This window comes from Moschus berezovskii, chromosome 17 (assembly GCF_049115385.1).
Source record: "Moschus berezovskii isolate FMDL1 chromosome 17, NW_MosBer_1.0, whole genome shotgun sequence".
Taxonomy (NCBI): Eukaryota; Metazoa; Chordata; class Mammalia; order Artiodactyla; family Moschidae; genus Moschus; species Moschus berezovskii.
The window spans coordinates 7,731,580-7,751,856 of NC_142476.1; the positions used below are offsets into that span (position 1 = coordinate 7,731,580).

At 39.1% G+C, this 20,277-nt stretch overlaps 1 protein-coding gene across 6 annotated transcripts in view; it reads left to right on the forward strand.

Annotated features, from left to right (window-relative positions):
* Positions 1-19,825, forward strand: part of C4BPA (complement component 4 binding protein alpha) — a 43,775-nt gene extending 23,950 nt beyond the window's left edge. For all 6 annotated transcript variants that reach the window (XM_055419957.2, XM_055419958.2, XM_055419959.2 and 3 more), the window contains 7 exons: positions 3,112-3,197; positions 3,372-3,566; positions 3,811-3,993; positions 5,489-5,689; positions 17,573-17,746; positions 18,719-18,894; positions 19,413-19,825. In XM_055419957.2, the coding sequence (XP_055275932.2) occupies positions 3,112-3,197; positions 3,372-3,566; positions 3,811-3,993; positions 5,489-5,689; positions 17,573-17,746; positions 18,719-18,894; positions 19,413-19,613 (1,216 nt within the window). In that variant the 3' untranslated portion in view covers positions 19,614-19,825. The remainder of the gene's footprint in view (positions 1-3,111; positions 3,198-3,371; positions 3,567-3,810; positions 3,994-5,488; positions 5,690-17,572; positions 17,747-18,718; positions 18,895-19,412) is intronic.
* The last annotated feature ends 452 nt before the right edge of the window (positions 19,826-20,277 follow it).

A 20,277-nucleotide genomic window follows, 5' to 3' on the forward strand; every position in this document is an offset into this window, starting at 1 on the left:
GTCATAGAGGATCTTGCTATGGTTTTACAGTGTTCTGCCTATGTTTCTTTGAGTTTTATAGTTCCTGGCCTTAAATTTAAATCTTTAATCCATTTTGAGTTTATCTTTGTGTGTGGTGTTAGGATGTGTTCTAATTTCATTCTTTGTCCAGTTTTCCCAGAAGCACTTATTGAAGGGACTATCTTTGCCCTATTGTATATTCTTTCCTCCTTTGTCAAATATAAGTTGCCCATAGGTGTGTGGGTTTGTCTCTGGGCTTTCTATCTTGTTCCATTGATCTATATTTCTATTTTTGTGCCAATACCATACTGTCTTGATGTCTGTAATTTTGTAGTGTAGTCTGAAGTCAGGGTGGTTGATTCCTCCAGCTCTATTCTTTCTCAAGATTGCTTTGGCACTTGTTGGCTTTTTGTGTTTCCATATGAATTGTGAAGATTTTTGTTCTAGTTCTTTGAAAAATGCCATTGTTAATTTGATAGGGGTCACATTGATTCTGTAGATTGCATTTGGTAGTATAGTCATTTTCACAATATTGATTCTTCCAACCTAAGAGCATGGAAAATCTCTCCATCTGATTATGTTGTCTTTGATTTCTTTCATCATCGTTTTATAGTTTTCTTTATACAGTTCTTTTCTCCTTGTTGCTGCTGCTAAGTCACTTCAGTTGTGTCCGACTCTGTGCAACCCCATAGACAGCAGCCCACTAGGCTCCCCTGTCCCTGGGATTCTCCAGGCAAGAACACTGGAGTGGATTGCCATTTCCTTCTCCAATGCATGAAAGGAAAAGTGAAAGTGAAGTTGCTCAGTCGTGTCCGACTCTTAGCGACCCCATGGACTGCACCCTACCAGGCTCCTCTGTCCATGGGATTTTCCAAGTGAGAGTACTGGAGTGGTTGCCATTACCTTCTTCTCTTTTCTCCTTAGGTAGGTTTATTTCTAGGTATTTTATTCTTTGTGTTGCGATGGTAAATGGGATTTATTCTTTCATTTCTCTTTCTGATTTTTCTTTGCTTTAGTGTATGGGAATGTAAGTGATTTCTGTGTATTGATTCTGTATCCTGTAACATTACTAAATTCAACTGATTAGCTCTAGTAATTTTCTGATAGTATCCTTAGGGTTTTCTATATATAGTATCATGTTGTCTGCAGACAGTGAGAGTTTTATTTCTTCTTTGCTAATCTGGATTCCTTTTATTTCTTTTTATTCTCTGCCATAGCTAGGACTTACAAAACCATGTTGAATAACAGTGGTGTGAATGGGCACCCTTGTCTTGTTCCTGATCTTAGAGGAAATGCTTTCAGTTTTTCACCATTGAGAACAATGTTTGCTGTGGGTTTATCATATGTGGCCTTTATTATGTTGAGGTAGATTCCTTCTGTGCCCATTTTTTGAAGAGTCTTTAATATAAATAGGTGCTGAATTTTGTCAAAAGCTTTTCCTGCATCTATTGAGATTATCATATCGTTTTTATCTTTCAATTTATTAATATGGTGTATCTCATTGATTGATTTGTGCATATTGAAGAATCCTTGCATCCCTGAAGTAAACATGAGTTGGTCATGGTGTATGATCTTTTTAATGTGCTGTTGGATTCTGTTTGCTAGTGTTTGCTTGAGGACTTTTGCACCTGTATTCACCAACGATATTGGCCTGCAAGTTTCCTGTTTGTGTGTTGTCTTTGTCTGGTTTTGGCATCAGGCTGATTGTGCCCTTGCAGCATGAGTTTGGGAATGTTCCTTCCACTGCAATGTTTTGAGAGTTTTAGAAGAGCAGGCATTCTTTTAATGTTTGATAGAATTCACCTCTGAAACCATCTGGCCCTGGGTTTCTGTTTTTTGGGAGTTTTTTTTTTTTTTAATCACATTTTTTATTTCAGTGCTTGTAATTGATTTGTTCATATATTCTACTTCTTCCTGGTTCAGTCTTGGATGTTTGAACTTTTCTAAACATTTGTCCATTTCTTCTAGGTTGTCCATTTTATTTATATATAGTTGCTCATAATAGTCTCTTATAATCCTTTAATTTTTACATTGTCTTTTGTAACTTATCCTTTTTCATTCCTAATTTTGTTGATTTGATTCTTTTCCCTTTTTTCTTGATGAGTCTGGCTAATGGTTTGTTAATTTTGTTTATCTTCTCAGAGAACCATCTTTTAGTTATATTAATTTTTATTATTATTCCTTTATTTCTGCTCTGATCTTTATGATATCTTTTCTTTTAGTGACATTGGGATCTTTTAGTTCTTATTTCCAGTTATTTTAGTTGTAAAGTTAGGTTTTCTATTTGGTTTTTCCTTGTTTCTTGTGGTAGGATTGTATTGCTATAAACTTCCCTTTTATAACTGCTTTTGATGCATCCCATAGGTTTTGCGTTGTTGTCATTTGTTTCTAAAGATTTTTTTCATTTCCCTTTTTATTTCTTCAATAACCTGTTCATTACTTAGAATGTATTATTTAATTTCCATGTGTTTATTTTATTTTATTTTTTTACAGTTTCCCCCCCATAATTGATATCTAGTCTTATGGTATTGTGGCTGGGAAAGATGCTTGATATGGTTTCAATTTTCTTAAATTTACTGAGACTTGATTTCTGACCCAAGATGTGTGAACCTTTTTTCTTCAAGGATGATTAGCAGTCCTGCATGTATATTGGGTGGTTATAGTTTTCAATGACTTTAATTAGAGGGCATGGAAGTAGTACAAGGTGGTGCCTAGGAAATATCCCTACATTTCAGATATAAACACCATCGCCACTGTTGCTTTTAAGCAATCCAGTTTCCCATGGCTAATCAGAATTAATCACTTCACTCAGGAAAGTAACATGCTTCTTTGTCTGTTTATGAGTACCCAGATTTGATGAGACCAAGTTTCAAGTTTAATTTGCCAGGACAGTAATAGATTATAGAATAAAAGAACAAATGAACTGATGCACATCTCATTGCAGTGATAAAATTTTACAAAATGGAGTTCTCAATGGAAAGTGTTATCTGATAAAATATTATTTCTTCATTTTTAATATAGAATAATAAATCTATTTGTTCAGACTCCTTTATTCAACTTAATTTATACTAGGAATAATTCCAGTAAAATCTTCAATCCTGTCTTATTCAGGTATATCTTAATTGGCTCAGTCAACAGTTATTGTGAGATCCAAGGTAAAGGACTTGGCTGGAGTGATCCTCTCCCACAATGTATAAGTAAGCAAAGACTCTTTTTGACTTGACTATAAATTTAAACTTTATTACACGTTAGGTAATAAAACACCTGTGCCTCTTTGTTGCTTATTGTATACTCCATTAGAATTTGCATCATGAGTGTTAGATTTGTTAGTATGCCTTCCCTCATTATTTCTTCCTCTGCACTCATCTCAGTTGTCAAGTGCGAGCCTCCTCCATCCATCAGCAATGGGAGGCACAATGGTGGAGATGAAGACGTCTACACATATGGCTCTTCTGTCACCTACAGCTGTGACCCTGACTTCTCCATGTTAGGCAAAGCCTCCATTTCTTGCAGAGTGGAAAATAAGACAATAGGTGTCTGGTATCCAAGCCCTCCTACTTGTAAAAGTAAGTCATATAATGATGAATTTTGGTTTGAATTCTTAATTTAAAAGGAAAAGGAAGGTAAAGGTATTGGGGGAGGTGAAATTATTCAAAGAAAAAATAATTATTTCAATGATGCAGTCATTAATTTGGTAAACTGATACTTATGCTGTACCAGTATATGGTAACAAATAGCACTGATATGATGGAATCTCATTTTACTGAAACTTTTAAAAGTTGAAATTTGTCTTTTCTTGTGGATTTTTAGAAGTCATTTGTGTTCAACCAGTGGTTAAAGATGGAAAAATAACCTCTGGGTTTGGACCCATCTATACTTATCAACAGTCTATTGTATATGCCTGTGATAAAGGTTTTCGGCTTGAAGGAAATAGTTTAATCCGTTGTGAAGCTGATAGTAGCTGGAATCCTCCTCCTCCCACTTGTGAACTCAGTAAGTATGGACCATGAAAGAGTTTCAATGTTTGGCATCTAAGGATATCCAGAAATATTATTGGGAGCATACTTATATACCTAAGCCCATTTGAATCACACTAGAAGTTTAAATTTAGATCAATCCCTCTTTTTTTTCCTTACTGAAAAAAAGAAGGATTACAGTATACTGTATAAGGTCATATAACATCACAAAAAGCTGTCACAAACAGTTGTAAAGGTTGTGCATACTCCACCCCTAAAGATAAAGGTTAGCATTGTAGGGGTTGCTCTACAATAAACTGTTTACTGTATTTTTATTTCAATGTATAATATGTTTATTTCAACAATTTTCTTGCACTTGATAGAAAATTACTCTGTTCTAACAAAGATCATATGATAATTGTTTTAAAGATAAACAGTAAAGAGTCCTGAGGGAAAAAGATCTTTTTCTAACTTATACAAAATTTTAAATGGATTAACTATCAATGTAATTCTCATACTCTGCAATTATAAACTCATGTGGATCCCTGAAAATTATCTTAATAGTAATAATAATAACTTGATGCTAGTATAGGTTTATAGCAAGAATTAATTCAATGAATTCTGTCCAAATTGTGGGCACTAGTATTATCCTCATTTTAAGAATCAGACATCCATTATTTGAAATGTCCAAGTTAGGCAAATCCATAGAGAGAAAAAGTCTTTTAATAGTCTCTAGGACCTGGGAGAAGACAAAACTAGGGGGTAACTGCTAACAAGTACTGAGTTTATTTTTGGTTGGTAAAAATATCCCAAAATTGGATAGTGGTGATGGTTGGAGAACTCTGTGAATATACTGAAAACCATTGGATTGTGTACTTTAAATGGGTGAATTTTATGTTATGTGACTTGCCTCTCAATAGAACTGTTTAAAAAGACCCTTACCCTTGAAGATGAAAATATAATAAATGTCCAGATTGACATGTTTGTATTATATTTCCATATTGTGAACCTATATTATCAGGAAAGAATGAAGATGACAAGACACAGATTTAGGCTCAAAAGTCACTTGGAATTTGATTTGTTCTTGACAAACCCTTCAATGATAAAGTTCCTGATGTCATCTGGATAAGAGGAATGGCTCTCGTTTATTTTTTTCTATCAGTCAGGAAACAAGAAAGTTCAATGTGTTTGCCTGGAACATTTCTCCAGCCGTACCTACCTAGCAAGCCCAATGCTTCAATTCAGAGACTAAAATTTCTGAAGTAAAATGAAGATGGAAGAGAATTCGCATTTTAAAAAGTTGGGACACACTCAGAAATCACTTGTCAGTGTCCCTAGTAAGAACCCCTCTGATGCCTTGCACATTTGGATGCCTGTCCTTGTGTGTTTTCTGGTGTGGCTGATTCATCAGCCATGGTAGGCTGGTTCCTGGCTGGACGAGGTCTTGCCACCCTTTTATATGACAGGCTCATTGATCACTGTTGCCTCCCTAGTGAGAGTGTACTTTTCCCTTGTTCTTTCTTTATGAGCAGATGGTTGTGTTGGCTTACCACACATCCCTCATGCCTCGTGGAAAAGATATAGCTACCAGACACAAACAAAACAGGAAGTGTATGATATTGGGACTGTATTGAGCTACTACTGTGATTTAGGCTATAGGCCAAAGGGAGATGGACCTACAACTGTGACTTGTCAGAGCAATTTGAAGTGGAGCCCATACATAGAATGTGAGGGTGAGTTTCTTTTTTTTTTGTAAATCTTTTTGTTTATTAAATATTCAGTATGAACTTGATTTTTCATCTTAAATGGATGTAATTTTTTCCTCAAGATAAATTTAACATTACCTTAATTGAACTGTATATTGAACTATTATTGCCAGAAGGCACCATATATTTCTTGGAGTTGAGCTGAGACATCATAATCTTATCCCGATTCAGAATCAAATGAGATACAAACACAGAAGTCAAATATTATACAGATTAAGTATTTAGCTCCAATAGTGGTAAAGGTATAATGTAGAATACAACCCAACCGTTGCTTGAGTCAGACCTCCATCACAGCCCTTTCCTCCCCAGTGTAGACTCTGGGGCGCTTGGCAGAGGAAAGTCTGTGAAGCAGTCATGAACTCAACCAACTGCAACATGATTTGTGCCTCATGTCTCTTGAGTGATGGGACTGTGGGCTGAGTGACCTGCCTCTAAAAGACAGACTCTGATCCAAGACTCAGTGTTTTTGCCTCAACAGGGCAGGAAGGAGACTGTCTCTAGTCTCACTTGAGAGTAAGTGAGGGGCTGAGAGAAATATAGATGCAATTTTATGGGACTCTGCAATTGATAACATGCATTTTTATACCCAATCTATGAGACTCTTGCCATTTGAGAGGTGAAGACACTGAGGCACAGAACACAGGGAGCTTTATTCTGTAAACTGGAATTGAAAAAAATATGTGAAACGCACAAATAATGATGGCTCAGTTGGTAAAGAATTCACCTGCAATGCGGGAGACCCTAGTTCGATTCCAGGGCTGGGAAGATCCGCTGGAGAAGCGATAGACTACCCACTCCAGTATTCTTGGGCTTCCCTTATGGCTCAGCTGGTAAAGAATCCACCTGCAATGCAGGAGACCTGGGTTTGATCCCTGGGTTGGGAATGATCCCCTGGAGAAGGGAAAGGCTACCCGCTCCAGTATTCTGGCTTAAAGAATTCCATGGACTATATAGTCCATGGGATTGCAAAGAGTCGGACATGACTAAGTGACTTTCACTTTCACAAATAATGAAAAATGGTAGTTCACCTATTGAAAGATTGTTTGTTTTACATTAGTAGTTAAAGTTTAATTGCAGTCATTCAGACTCATTTTGTGAAATGAAAGACCTTAATATCACTGAATTAAAATATCATTAATAAAATCTTCTACTGCCACTTAAATAAAGTATTGGAAACAAATGAGCTGGAGTGCTTTAGCAAATCAGGGACTGGGGGAACAGATTTGGTGTCCCTGTTATCCCAATCTCTCTTCAGTGATGAGATCTTCTAAAGGTAGAAATGAGATTTAGCCATAGGAGCCTCCTTATAATGATTTTACTATTAGCCTTCCTTTAAAGTTTTTTAGAGGGCTGTTGCCCAGTACCAAACCTGAATAACAATGGCAGAATCACTTGACACAGCAGACTTAGCATTAGTACTCACTGTGCCTATCTCAGTGGAGATGAGATTTCATATAGATGTCATAATAAATATACGTCTCATGCTAAATGCACAAAATATGGCACTTGGACTCCTCGAACACCAGAATGCAGCACAGGTTAAGACCTTATGGAAAAATATTTTTTTAAAGAACTTTTTCATATCAAATTGATGGAGATTATAATTTTTTTTGCATTTTATTTACCAACTTTTTAGTGAATATATTTAAGTTTTGCTATCTATAGTAAAATTCAAATTTTGTTGCTGTTGTTTTTTGGAAGCTTTTATTTTGTTAACTGTGTAACCAATTAACAATGCGGTGATAGTTTCAGGTGAACAGCAAAGGGACTCATGTAGGTACATCCATTCTCCCCAAACACACTTCCCATCCAGGCTGCCACGTAACATTAAGCAGAATTCCATGTTCTATACAGTAGGTCCTTGTTGGTTATCCATTATGAATATAGTAGTGTGTACCTGTCCATCCCAAACTTCTTAACTGTCCCTTCCCCCGTGATTCCCCCTGGCAACCACAAGATCATTCTCTGTCTGTTGGTCTGTTTCTGTTTTGCAAGTTCATTTGTATCATTTCCTTTCAGATTCCACATGTAGGTGATATTATGTGATATTTCTCTTTCTCTGTGTGACTTACTCCACTCAGCATGACAATCTCTAGGTCCATCCATGTTGCTGCAAATGACATTATTTCATTCTTTGTAATGACTGAGTACTATTTCATTGTATCTCATTGTAAATACCACATCTTCTTTATCCATTCCTATGTCAATAGACATTTAGGTTGCTTCCATTTCTTGGCTATTATAATAAACAGTGCTGCAATGAACACTGGGATGCATGTATGCTTTCAGTTCATGTTTTTTTTTCTCCAGATATATGCACAGGAATGGGGTAGCAGGGTCATATAGTAGTTCTATTCTTAGTTTTTTAAGGAACCTCTATACTGTTCTTCCGGAGAAGGCAATGGCAAGCCACTCCAGTACTCTTGCCTAGAAAATCCCATGGATGGAGGAGCCTGGTAGGCTGCAGTCCGTGGGGTCGCTAAGGGTCGGACACAACTGAACGGCTTCACTTTCACTTTTCACTTTCACACATTGGAGAAGGAAATGGCAACCCATTCCAGTGTTCTTGCCTGGAGAATCCCAGGGACGGGGGAGCCTGGTTGGCTTCCGTCTATGGGGTCACACAGAGTCGGACACGACTGAAGTGACTTAGCAGCAGCAGCAGCATACTGTTCTCCATAATGGCTGTACTAATTTACATTCCCACAACAGTGTGGGAAAGTTCCTTTCTCTCCACATCCTTTAGAGCATTCACTGTTTGTGGAGTTTTTGATAATGGCCATTCTGATTGCTGTAAGGTGATATCTTATTGTAATTTTGATGTACATTTCTTTAATAATTAGTGATTCTGAGCATCTTTTTATGTGCCTCTTGTCCATTTGTATGTCTTCTTTGGAGAAATGTCAATATTTAGGACTTCTGCCCATTTTTGGTTAGGCTGTTTGTTTTGATCCTGTTAAACATCATGGGCTTTTCATAAATTTTGGAGACTTATCCCTTGTCAGTCACATAATTAGCAAATATTTTCTCCCAAGCTGTGGGTTGTCTTTTTTTGTTGTTGTCTTTTCATTTGTTTATTGTTTCTTTTGCTGGGCAAAAGCTTTTGAGTTTAAGTAGAGCTCATTTGTTTATTTTTGTTTTAATTTTCATTATTCTGGGAGATGAAAAAGATATTGGTGCAATTTATGTCAGAGTGTATTTTGCCTGTTTTCCTCTAGGAGCTTTATAGATTCTGGTCTCACATTTAGGTCTTTAATCCATTTTGAGCTTATTTTTTGTCTATCGTGTTAAAGAATGATCTAATTTTATTTTTTTAATATGAGGCTCTATATGATTTTCTCAGCATCATTTGAAGAGACTGCCTTTCCAACATTGTGTAGTCTTGCTTCCTTTGTGCCTAGGTTTTATCTGGGTTTTTTATCTGTTCCATTGATCTATATTTCTACTTTTGTATGAATACCATACTTTCTTGATAACTTTAGCTTTGCAGTGTAGTCTGAGGTCAGGGAGACTAATTCCTCCAGCTTTATTTTTTTCCTTAAGATTGCTTTGGCTAATCAGGATCTTTGTGTCTCCATTACAAATTTTAAGACTTTTTGCTCAAGTTCAGTAAAAAATTCCATTGGTAGTTTGATAGGGATTGCATTGAATCTGCCTTGGGTTCAGTTCAGTTCAGTTCAGTTCAGTCGCTCAGTGGTGACCGACTCTTTGCAACGGCAAAATCACAGCACACCAGGCCTCACTGTCCATCACCAACTCCCAGAGTTCACTCAAACTCATGTCCATTGAGTCGGTGATGCCATCCAGCCATCTCATTCTCCATCGTCCCCTTCTCCTCCTGTCCCCAATCCTTCCCAGCATCAGAGTCTTTTCCAGTGAGTCAACTCTTCGCATGAGGTGGCCAAAGTATTGGAGTTTCAGCTTTAGCATCAGTCCTTCCAATGAACACACAGGACTGATCTCCTTTAGAATGGACTGGTTGGATCTCCTTGCAGTCCAAGGGACTCTCAAGAGTCTTCTCCAACACCACAGTTCAAAAGCATCGATTCTTCAGCGATCAGCTTTCTTCACAGTCCAACTCTCACATCCATACATGACCACTGGAAAAACCATAGCCTTGACTAGATGGACCTTTGTTGGCAAAGCAATGTCTCTGCTTTTTAATATACTATCAAGGTTGGTCATAACTTTCCTTCAAAGGAGTAAGTATCTTTTAATTTCATGGCTGCAATCAGCATCCACAGTGATTTTGGAGCCCAAAAAAACAAAGTCTGACAGTTTCCACTGTTTTCCCATCTATTTCCCATGAAATGATGGGATCAGATGCCATGATCTTTGTTTTCTGCATGTTGAGCTTCAAGCCAACCTTTTCACTCTCCTCTTTCACTTCCCTCAAGAGACTTTTTAGTTCCTCTTCACTTTCTGCCATAAGGATGGTGTCATCTGCATATCAGAGGTTATTGATATTTCTCCCAGCAATCTTGATTCCAGTTTGTGCTTCTTCCAGCCCAGCATTCCTCATGATGTACTCTGCATATAAGTTAAATAAGCAGGGTGACAATATACAGCCTTGACGTACTCCTTTTCCTATCTGGAACCAGTCTGTTGTTCCATGTCCAGTTCTCACTGTTGCTTCCTAACCTGCATACAGGTTTCTCAAGAGGCAGAATTTTCCACAGTTTATTGTGATCCACACAATCAAAGGCTTTGGCATAGTCGATGAAGCAGAAATAGATGTTTTTCTGGAACTCTCTTGCTTTTTCCATGATCCAGCGCATGTTGGCAATTTGATTTCTGGTGCCTCTGCCTTTTCTAAAACCTGCTTGAACATCCGGAAGTTCAGAGTTCACATATTGCTGAAGCCTGGCTTGGAGAATTTTGAGCATGAGTCCACTCGCGTGTGAGATGAGTACAATTGTGTGGTATTTTGAGCATTCTTTGGCATTGCCTTTCTTTGGGATTGAGATGAAGACTGACCTTTTCCAGTCCTGTGGCCACTGCTGAGTTTTCCAAATCTGCTGGCATATTGAGTGCAGCACTTTCACAGCATCATCTTTCAGGATTTGAAAGAGCTCAACTGGAATTCCATCACCTCCACTAGCTTTGTTTGTAGTGATGCTGTCTAAGGCCCACTTGACTTCACATTCCAAGATGTCTGGCTCCAGGTCAGTGATCACGTTATCGTGACTATCTTGGTCGTGAAGATCTTTTTTGTACAGTTCTTCTGTGTATTCTTGCCACCTCTTCTTAATCTCTTCTGCTTCTGTTAGGTCCATACCATTTCTGTCCTTTATCGAGCCCATCTTTGCATGAAATGTTCCCTTGGTATTTCTAATTTTCTTGAAGAGATCTCTTGTTTTTCCTATTCTGTTGTTTTTCTCTATTTCTTTGCATTGATTGCTGAGGAAGGCTTTCTTATCTCTCCTTGCTATTCTTTGGAACTCTACATTCAGATACTTATATCTTTCCTTTTCTCCTTTGCTTTTTGCTTCTTTTCTTTTCACAGCTATTTGTAAAGCCTCCTCAAACAGCCATTTTGCTTTTTTCCATTTCTTTTCCATGGGGATGGTCTTGGTCCCTGTCTCCAGTACAATGTCACGAACCTCCGTCCATAGTTCATCAGGCACTCTATCTATCAGATCTAGTCCCTTAAATCTATTTCTCACTTCCACTGTATAATCATTCGGTATTTGATTTAGGTCATATCTGAATGGTCTAGTGGTTTTCCCTACTTTCTTCGATTTAAGTCTGAATTTGTCAATAAGGAGTTCATGATCTGAGCCACAGTCAGCTCCTGGTCTTGTTTTTGTTGACTGTATAGTTTCTCCATCTTTGACTGCAAAGAACATAATCAATCTGATTTCGGTGTTGACCATCTGTGTCCACGTGTAGAGTCTTCTCTTGTGTTGTTGGAAGAGGGTGTTTGCTATGACCAGTGCGTTCTCTTGGCAAAACTCTATTAGCTTTTTCCCTGCTTCATTCCGTGCTCCAAGGCCAAATTTGCCTGTTACTCCAGGTGTTTCTTGACTTCCTACTTTCGCATTCCAGTCCCCTATAATGAAAAGGACATCTTTTTTTGGGTGTTAGTTTTAAAATGTCTTGTAGGTCTTCATAGAACTGTTCAACTTCGGCTTCTTCTGCCTTGGGTAGTATAGTCATTTTAGCCATATTGATTCTTTTAATCTACAAACATGGTATTTTTTCATCTGTTTGTGTCTTCTTTGATTTCTGTCATCAACATCGTATGGTTTTGGGGGTGCAGGTCTTTTGTCTCATTGTTTAGTTGCTCAGTCATGTCTGACTCTTTGCATCCCCATGGACTGCAGCATGCAAGACTTCCCTGTCCTTCACTATATCTCAGAGTTTGATCAAACTCATGTCAGTGATGCCATCCAACCATCTCATCTTCTGTTCCCCCCTTCTCCCCCTGACCTCCATATTTCCCAGCATCAGGGTCTTTTCCACTGAGTCAACTCTTTGAATCATGTGTCCAGAGTATTGGAGTTTCACCTTCAGCATCAGTCCTTCCAATGAATATTCAGGGTTGATTTCCTTTAGGATTGACTGGTTTGATCTCCTTGCTGTGCAAAGGGCTCTCAAAAGTCTTCTCTAGCACCACAGTTTGAAAGCATCAGTTCTTCAGAACTCAGCCTTCTTCATGGTCCAAATCTCACATCTATACATGACTACTGGAAAAACTATAGTTTTGACTAGACAGACCTTTGTCGGCAAAGTAATGTCTCTGCTTTTTAATATGCTGTCTAGGTTGGTCATAGCTTTATTTCCAAGGAACAAGCATCTTTTAATTTCATGGCTGTAGTCACCATCTGCTGTGATTTTTGAGCCCCCCAAAATAAAGTCTCTCACTTTATTTTTGTTTCTCCATCTATTTGCCATGAAGGGAGGGGACCAGATGCGATGATATTCATTTATTGAATGCAGAATTTTAAGCCAGTTTTTCACTCTGTTAGTTTTTCAATATGGAGTTTTAAGCTGACTTTTCCACTTTCCTCCTTCACCCTTATCGTTCTTTAGTTCTTCTCTTTCTTCTTTTAGGGTGGTTCATGCACATATTTGAGGTTGTTGATATTTCTCCTGGTAGTCTTGATTCCAGCTTGTAACTCATCCAGTCTGGCATTTCACCTGATGTGTTCTGTGTAAAAGTTAATAAGCACGGTGACAATAAACAGCCTCATCATACGCCTCTCTCAATTCTGATCCAGTCAGTTGTTCCATATGGGGTTCTAACTGTCATCTCTTGACCCGCACACAGGTTTCTCAGGAGACAGATAACATGGTCTGGTATCCCATCTCTTTAAGAGTTTTCCACAGTTTCTTATGATCCACACGGTCAAGGGTTTAGGTAGTCAGTGAAATACAGGTAGATGTTTTCTGGAATTTCCCATGTTTCTTTATGATCCAGCAAATGAGGGCAATTTGATCTCTGGCTCCTCTGCCTTTTCTAAACCCAACTTGAAATCTAGAAGTTCTCAGTTCACAAATGCTAAAGCCTAGCTTGGAGGATTTTGAGCAAAACCTTACTAGCATGGGAGATGAGTGCAATTGTCTGGTGGTCTGAACGTTCTTTAGTACTGCCCTACTTGGGAAGTGGGATGATATTGACCTTTTCTAGTCCTGTGGCCACTGATGGGTTTTTCAAATTTGCTGACATATTGAGTACAGAACTTTAATAGCATCATCTTTTAGGATTTTAAATATCTGCTGGAATTCCATCACCTCTGCTAGCTTTATTGGCAGCAATGCTTCCTAAGACCCACTAGACTTCACATTCCAGGATATCTGGTTCTAGGTGAGTGATCACACCATTGTGGTTATCTGGGTCATGAAGATCTTTTTTGTATGATTCTTCTGTGTATTCTTGCCACCTCTTCTTAATATCTTTGGCTTCTATTAGATGTCAGTGGGAAGCTGACATCTTAAATAGTTTAAAGACATTGTTATGTATCCTTGAGGCAGACCAAGACTGCCTCAAGGTTCTATTGTTTCTTGGCTGGCCCTCTCTTCTCTTTTCATCCCTTCCTTTCTCAAATTAATACTTGTTAGAATCTGCCCTTTGGAACTCGGGGAATGTCATGGAGGTTGGAGGTGTGTTTCTTACAAGAAACCAGGGACAGAAGGGCTTCTGTGCCTAGGAGCCCCACAGGATCCTGATCAATTTCATGCAGAAGAAAAAAATGCTTATAACTGTGTGATCATATGGTCAGATCTGAATCCACACTTTAAAAAATAAAATGTTGAATGAAGCTGACACAAATTCTATAGCTCCTGTCTTACTCTCACTAAAGCCAACTCCTGACTTCTTAAAGATAGGGAGAGGTGCAAAGCTCAGCACCCAGTAGCTTTCAGTCTCTATCTGCTAAATGAATGAAAGGACAGAAAATCAGATCTTGAGATGAGTGTCATTCTTCCCCTCCTTAAATTTTTGCAGTTTAAGTGTTGGAACTAAAGTGTTACTAAAGAAGAACAATCTAGAGGCACGTGACTTTATTAAATTTAACTTTGATTTCTCCTCTTGGAAATCTAGTTAGTTCTTCTGAAGTGTGTGTGAACTGAGAAAAGTTTCCAAGACTAGAAATTTCTCTTATACTTTGGCACTTTTTAACCTAGAAGTTCCCATACCCTGCTCAGTTGTGAGTATGTTGATCTCAGGACCCCCTGGTTGAAACATGTGGGCACCCTCCCAGGACACCTGTACTAGTGAAATGACCCTATTATGGTTCTGTTTATGGATCAATCACTTGATCAGAGAACAAGCTTGGCTTTTGTCCTAGTATCAAGGATGTTTCTAATATCATAGCATAATAGGGTTTTGGATATCTTCAAGGACAGATTTCCTCCTTGGATAATGGAAATTAGAACAATGAACTTCACAGGGGGATAAATATTAGTAACTGTTGTGATTTCCATTAGGAAAGAGGGAATATACCCTTGTTCATTCCCTATCATGCTTTCCTTTTTCATAATTTGCTTTTACAGTGTAAGTTTAGAATTTAAGAAATGTGTAATGGTGGTGATTTGTCTGATCTGATGTTTTTATGCGTTGTATTTTTTTTACCTAGCTTCATTTATACAATTTGAACACAGGAAATGAACTTGCAGTGAAAATCTTTTCCTGCAGCATCATTCAGTTGGAAAAATGAAACAAAACACATACACACCAACAAAAAACACATTAGATTAAAAGCTTGTATACACTGAATGTTTTTTAAGTGGATAAGTTTGTTAAAAAATACTGCTCCTTAGTCCAACTTTCTCTTTATCCCCAATTATTTGTTCCCATTCTTTGACTTTGATGGTTTCCCTCCCTTTTCTGAATCAATGAAAATGGGCCACATCTAATAGATAAGCTAGACATTTCAATTATTACCTTTTGTTTCTTGGTATTTATTCTTTTTTCTTCCTTTCTTTCTGGTCCATGTGCCTTCACCTACTACTTTATAAAACCTGCTGAAATCTATTTGAACCTGCCTTTCAGAGTTTACTTCTTTTCTTCCTTCTCTACCTTCCATACTCTGAAACATCATCATGCCATCTAGTCTTGCTTATTCAGGAGAATTAACATGATGCATTTGATGTTCTGTATCAAAGTGCTGTTCTATGTGTGTCTGCATGGTCATGATATTTTCAGACTCTATTATGACAGGGACAGAAGTGTTATCACAGTCAAAGACTAAAAATGCAGATGGATGATCTTGACCTTTCCATATGTAGGCAAACTGCTTGTGATGCTCTTTTCTGACAGGGATGGAAAAGAAGGCCTGGGCTGAATCAGTGGCCTCACCTACCAGAAGATATGTTAATCTGCTCTAGCAAAGATACCACGTGTGGTGCAGTGGCTGCAGTGCTGTTGCATTTTTAGTTGTCTACAGTAACTCTCCAGAATCCTAATTTTTTGTAGTAGACAGACTTATGAAGTACATGGGGATAAAATGACCACTCAAGCATATTTAATTCTTTGAGAGTGGCACATATTTCTCTGTTTCCTCTACACATTGGTAAATGATATTGAAAAGAACTTATCTTCTTTGCCTCTAAGGGGAGGGCATAGGTCATATCAATGACTTCTACTTAGGCCAAGGACCAATATGGGGATTATGTCAATGACCAATTTTGTCTATCTGGCCCACGATTTCAAAGATAATGGAAATGCCCAGCAAGGGGATTAATAAGGGAGCCTTGATGGTTCCAGGTATCTATGTCAACTCAAACTCTATGTCCAATAACACTTGGATTATTGTGCACATCTCATCTGTGCACAGTCGCTTGTGTAAATGGACACAGGTCCTCTTGGAAGACTGGGAAACTCATTACCGTGCATATGTCTCAAGGTGTCGTAGTTTCCTTAGTTGTGGAAATTTTTTCTCCAGCTGGTGATCTCCAGACCTGGGATTATTAATAACACGTGCAGAAACTAAGCAACAGACTGTAATTTTTTAATGGACCAAATGCCATCGGCCTCCTGATCACCCATCTTTTATTTCTTTCCATGGTTCAGATTGAGTAGTATCCAGTTGACTTTTCATCTGTTTTCACCCTTAGGAACGCCATGTTCTATTAACCCTCTTCCTAATCTCAGTCTGGTTGTATCTCTAACTTGCCACTGCTTATGATGATTACATTTACTTGGCTTCTAAAGCCTATGAGCACCTCTCAGACTGTGATCGCTAAGAGTGAAACTTGTTCTGTAACAGTCTTCCCATCGTCAGCTCTGGTCTCTGATACAGGCTCCTCTCATTGTGATACTCCTTCTGTCCTTGGCAAATGTATCCTCCTGGCCTTCCTGACGACATAATCACTTGCTGGAGTTTGCTGCATGTGTGTCACATCTCCTCCAGCATGCTCACTCTTCTGAGTCACTTAACCACTCTCTCTACCACCTGCCGCAGCAACTCGAGCATTTGAACCTCATTGTGGGCATCACATTTTCCATGCCTCAAGGAGGCATCCTAGGATAGTACTGTAGACACTATCGTCCATCAGTTTAATCTTTTACTGACATTTCCAAAAGTGTCAAGTGTTAGTTGCTCAGTCGTGACTGACTCTGCGACCCCACCAGGCAGCCCACCAGGCTTCTCTATCCATGGATTCTCCAGGCAAGAATACTGCGGTGGGTTGCCATGCCCTTCCCCAGAGGATCTTCCCGATCCAGGGATCAAACCTGGGTCTCCCTCACTGCAGGCAGATTCTTTATGGGCTGAACCACCAGGGCAGGCATTTCCAATGACCTGTTTTGTTGAAACTTCACACGCAGTGTTTGTGGGTCCTGACAGTGTTGTCCCCTTTCACACAGGTGCTCAGCACCATGTCATGTCTATTGTCCCAACATGCAAGCCATCATTTTTATTCTTTCTGTAAGCTCTTTCTGAACTATTTTAGAGGACAGTGTGAGTATATTCTTGGGAGGATGGATGGACTGGTTTTATTGGGAGCAATGAATCAGAGATTGTGGATTTGTCTTGCATCTTTAGTTTCTCCCAGACATACATCTCTGCATTTAGCACAGAAGCAGTGGAGTGTGACACCAGTACAGTGTGACTTTGTCTGAATTCCGTCTTCCTGCCAAGATGGCTCCTAAATAGTCAAGTTTAGTGAATTTTCAAAAAAAATGAAGCAAATCCTAAGTGCTTGTCAGTCCATTGTAACCTTTCTATGGTTCCCCAGCCTCAGGCCTTCATGAAGGCAGCTCGAGTCCTGTGTTTGGCTGAGTTATTGGATGGGCAGAGAAGACAGGACAGACGGAAGCCTCCGTTGAGCCACACAGATTCTGGGAAGTGTTATTATGTGCATTCCACGTGCTGACCTGCTTTCACTTTTGTGTCTCACCTCAAGATTGTGGCTCTCCTCCTGTCATTGCACACGGACGACATAGAGTAGTCTCTAAACGCTTTATATTTGAAGATGAGGAAGCTGAATATGAATGTGATGAAGGGTACACCCTGGTTGGAGCGAACAGACTCTCCTGCACTCCTTCAGGCTGGTCACCTGCAGCCCCTCAGTGTAAAGGTAACTCGGGCGCCCTCTTCATTTGAGGGGGCGGGGCTGGGGCTATTATGAAAGGATTGAGAGCACAGTTTCTTCCCCGTGAGAGGCAACAATAAAACCATTTGATATGATTCATTTAAAATAATCACTATGGTCTGATGGTATCCAAAGCAAAAAGCACAGAAAAAAGAACATTAATCTCCCCTTCTTTCTCCCAGGTACAAAATTCAGCCTTTGTGAGGCATCTCCATTTCCCAGTTTCTTGTATAATTTCAGAAATAGTCTACAGATGGTACATTCTGAGTATAGCTGTGGCCTGCAGCAAAATTTTGATGAAGAGTTGGTCTAGAATGTAAGCCCTAGTGGACTAATGCCAAGTATTGTGAAATCACAAGTATTTCCATCAGAGTCAGTGCAGGGCACCAGCTGCTCACCATGTAGCTGTGTGGTGAGGGACTCCTAATTTTCCAGCTGTTAAGAGGTCAAAATCAGGTCTGATTATTACATGCACACAGGTTTACACAGTCATCATCAACAACTTCAGGGATGATTTGTCACCATCGTCTCCTTTGCACATGGGAGAATAATAAGCAAGAGGGAAAATTTTCATCTATTGTCTTACAGGAATCCAGATACAAGAGACAGCTGATTTTACCTCTGAAGATTTGGGGTCACATGCCCTTTTTATATTCTGTCAGACTGTTTAAAATCATTGTAAATCCTTCAGCAAATCACCCTACCTCTCTGTGTCTCACTTTCTCTTAGATAAAATAGTGAGACTATATAAGATGACCGCAGAAAGATCTACCCCAAAGTCTGATAAAGCACTATCCCAATGCTCAATAAGTATGCTAACAAATATTAGTTTTCTTCTCAAGTTTAAAAAAAGGCAAAACAATTAGCAACACTTAAATACAGTTCATTCTTAGTACCCTAGACTTACATGTTTTTTCTTAGATCTGTAGATTGCTTAAAATTATGTTTCCATTGCAGCATTGTGTCTGAAACCAGAGACAGAATATGGAAGGTTATCTGTGGAGAAGGTTAGATATGTGGAACCTGAAAGAGTTACGATCCAGTGTGACTCTGGCTATCGTTTGGTTGGTTCCGAAAATATCACTTGCTCAGAGGACAGAACCTGGTACCCAGAGGTGCCCAAGTGTGAGTGGGTAAGTCACACAATTTGAGGTAGTTTTTGTGTTATTAAACCCCAAAGCACTGTCCTGCCAGCAAAGCTGATATCTGACTTGTCAAGATTCATTCATTCAAAGGAACTCTCATTTTTGCTTTGAAGCCTTCTGGTCAGATAGGAGATGCAAAGTGTTCCTGCTCTCACTTGTGATCAGGGAAAACGGAGCCCCTTTGGAGTGGAGGGTCTCAGACCTGGTAGTACTGACTCCCAGCTTTTCTAGAGGATTTGATATACTCTTGTCCCATTTCTGGATGGTCAGAAGTAGTGTCTGTTCCCACAGAAGCTTTCTGGGAGGCTGTCTCAGAGCAGAGTTATATTCCTCTCAGGAAGATGATGGTGGGAAACAAGGTGTTTCTGGTTTCCCTGCTCACCCACCAGTCCTGGGGTGTGTCTTGGTCCTGAATCTGTCATCCTGCCTGTTTCTTCATGAAATATGCCCCCTAACAATCGGGAGAGAAGTCTTTCAAGCATAGTCATCATTTATTTCTCCTTTAGGAGTATCCTGAAGGCTGTGAGCAAGTAATCATAGGCAGGAAACTCTTGCAGTGCCTCTCAAAGCCAGACGATGTGAAATTGGCCTTGGAAGTGTACAAGCTGTCCTTGGAGATTGCAGACCTTCAGACAACTAAACTAAAGAATTCCTCTCAGGAAGCATCTCTCCCTCTCCCTGAAGAGAGGGAGAAAAATGTGTCTTGATGCCTTTAATCCAATATAGATCACTTCAGTTAATCACCTTTGCCATCTCTTTATGCCATCGATTGTGGTCATAGTTATCTAGAAAGAATAATTTGTTAACATTTAGTTCTTTGAGATTATAGAATTGTTGATCATTTTCTGACTTGTTTTTGCTTTTCTGGCTATACTGTACATATATTTTTTTCCATTAAAAATTAACATATTCAACAGTATTTTGTCTTCATGTTCATTGGGACTCTGTGAAATGAGGTCTGAGAATAAACCCGTGTATATAGTTGATACATTTATTTTATAAATACTGGACATAGGGACTTGGGTTTACACCAGTACATTTTTCTGCATTGCCTTTACTCAACAGTTCTGCATATATGGGTCACTCAGGCGCTCAGTATTTAAACATCAACACGCCCCAAACGCCTTGTTCATTGTTGCCCATTTGAAGCAGTCATGCCCTTTTCTAAGTGCCATGCACTTGGCCTCTGCCCCAGTTATGCATGGGGCATTGCCTTATGAGAAGGGGATTCTCGTCTGTGTCGGTCTCCTGATTTGATCCTTAGCAACAAACTCTGAAAGTCTGACGAGTGGAAGCCAACCCGGCAGCCACCTTTGTGCTCCTAAGTCCTTGATCTGGTTTAGTCCTTATTTTCCTTAACAGAAAGAAAAA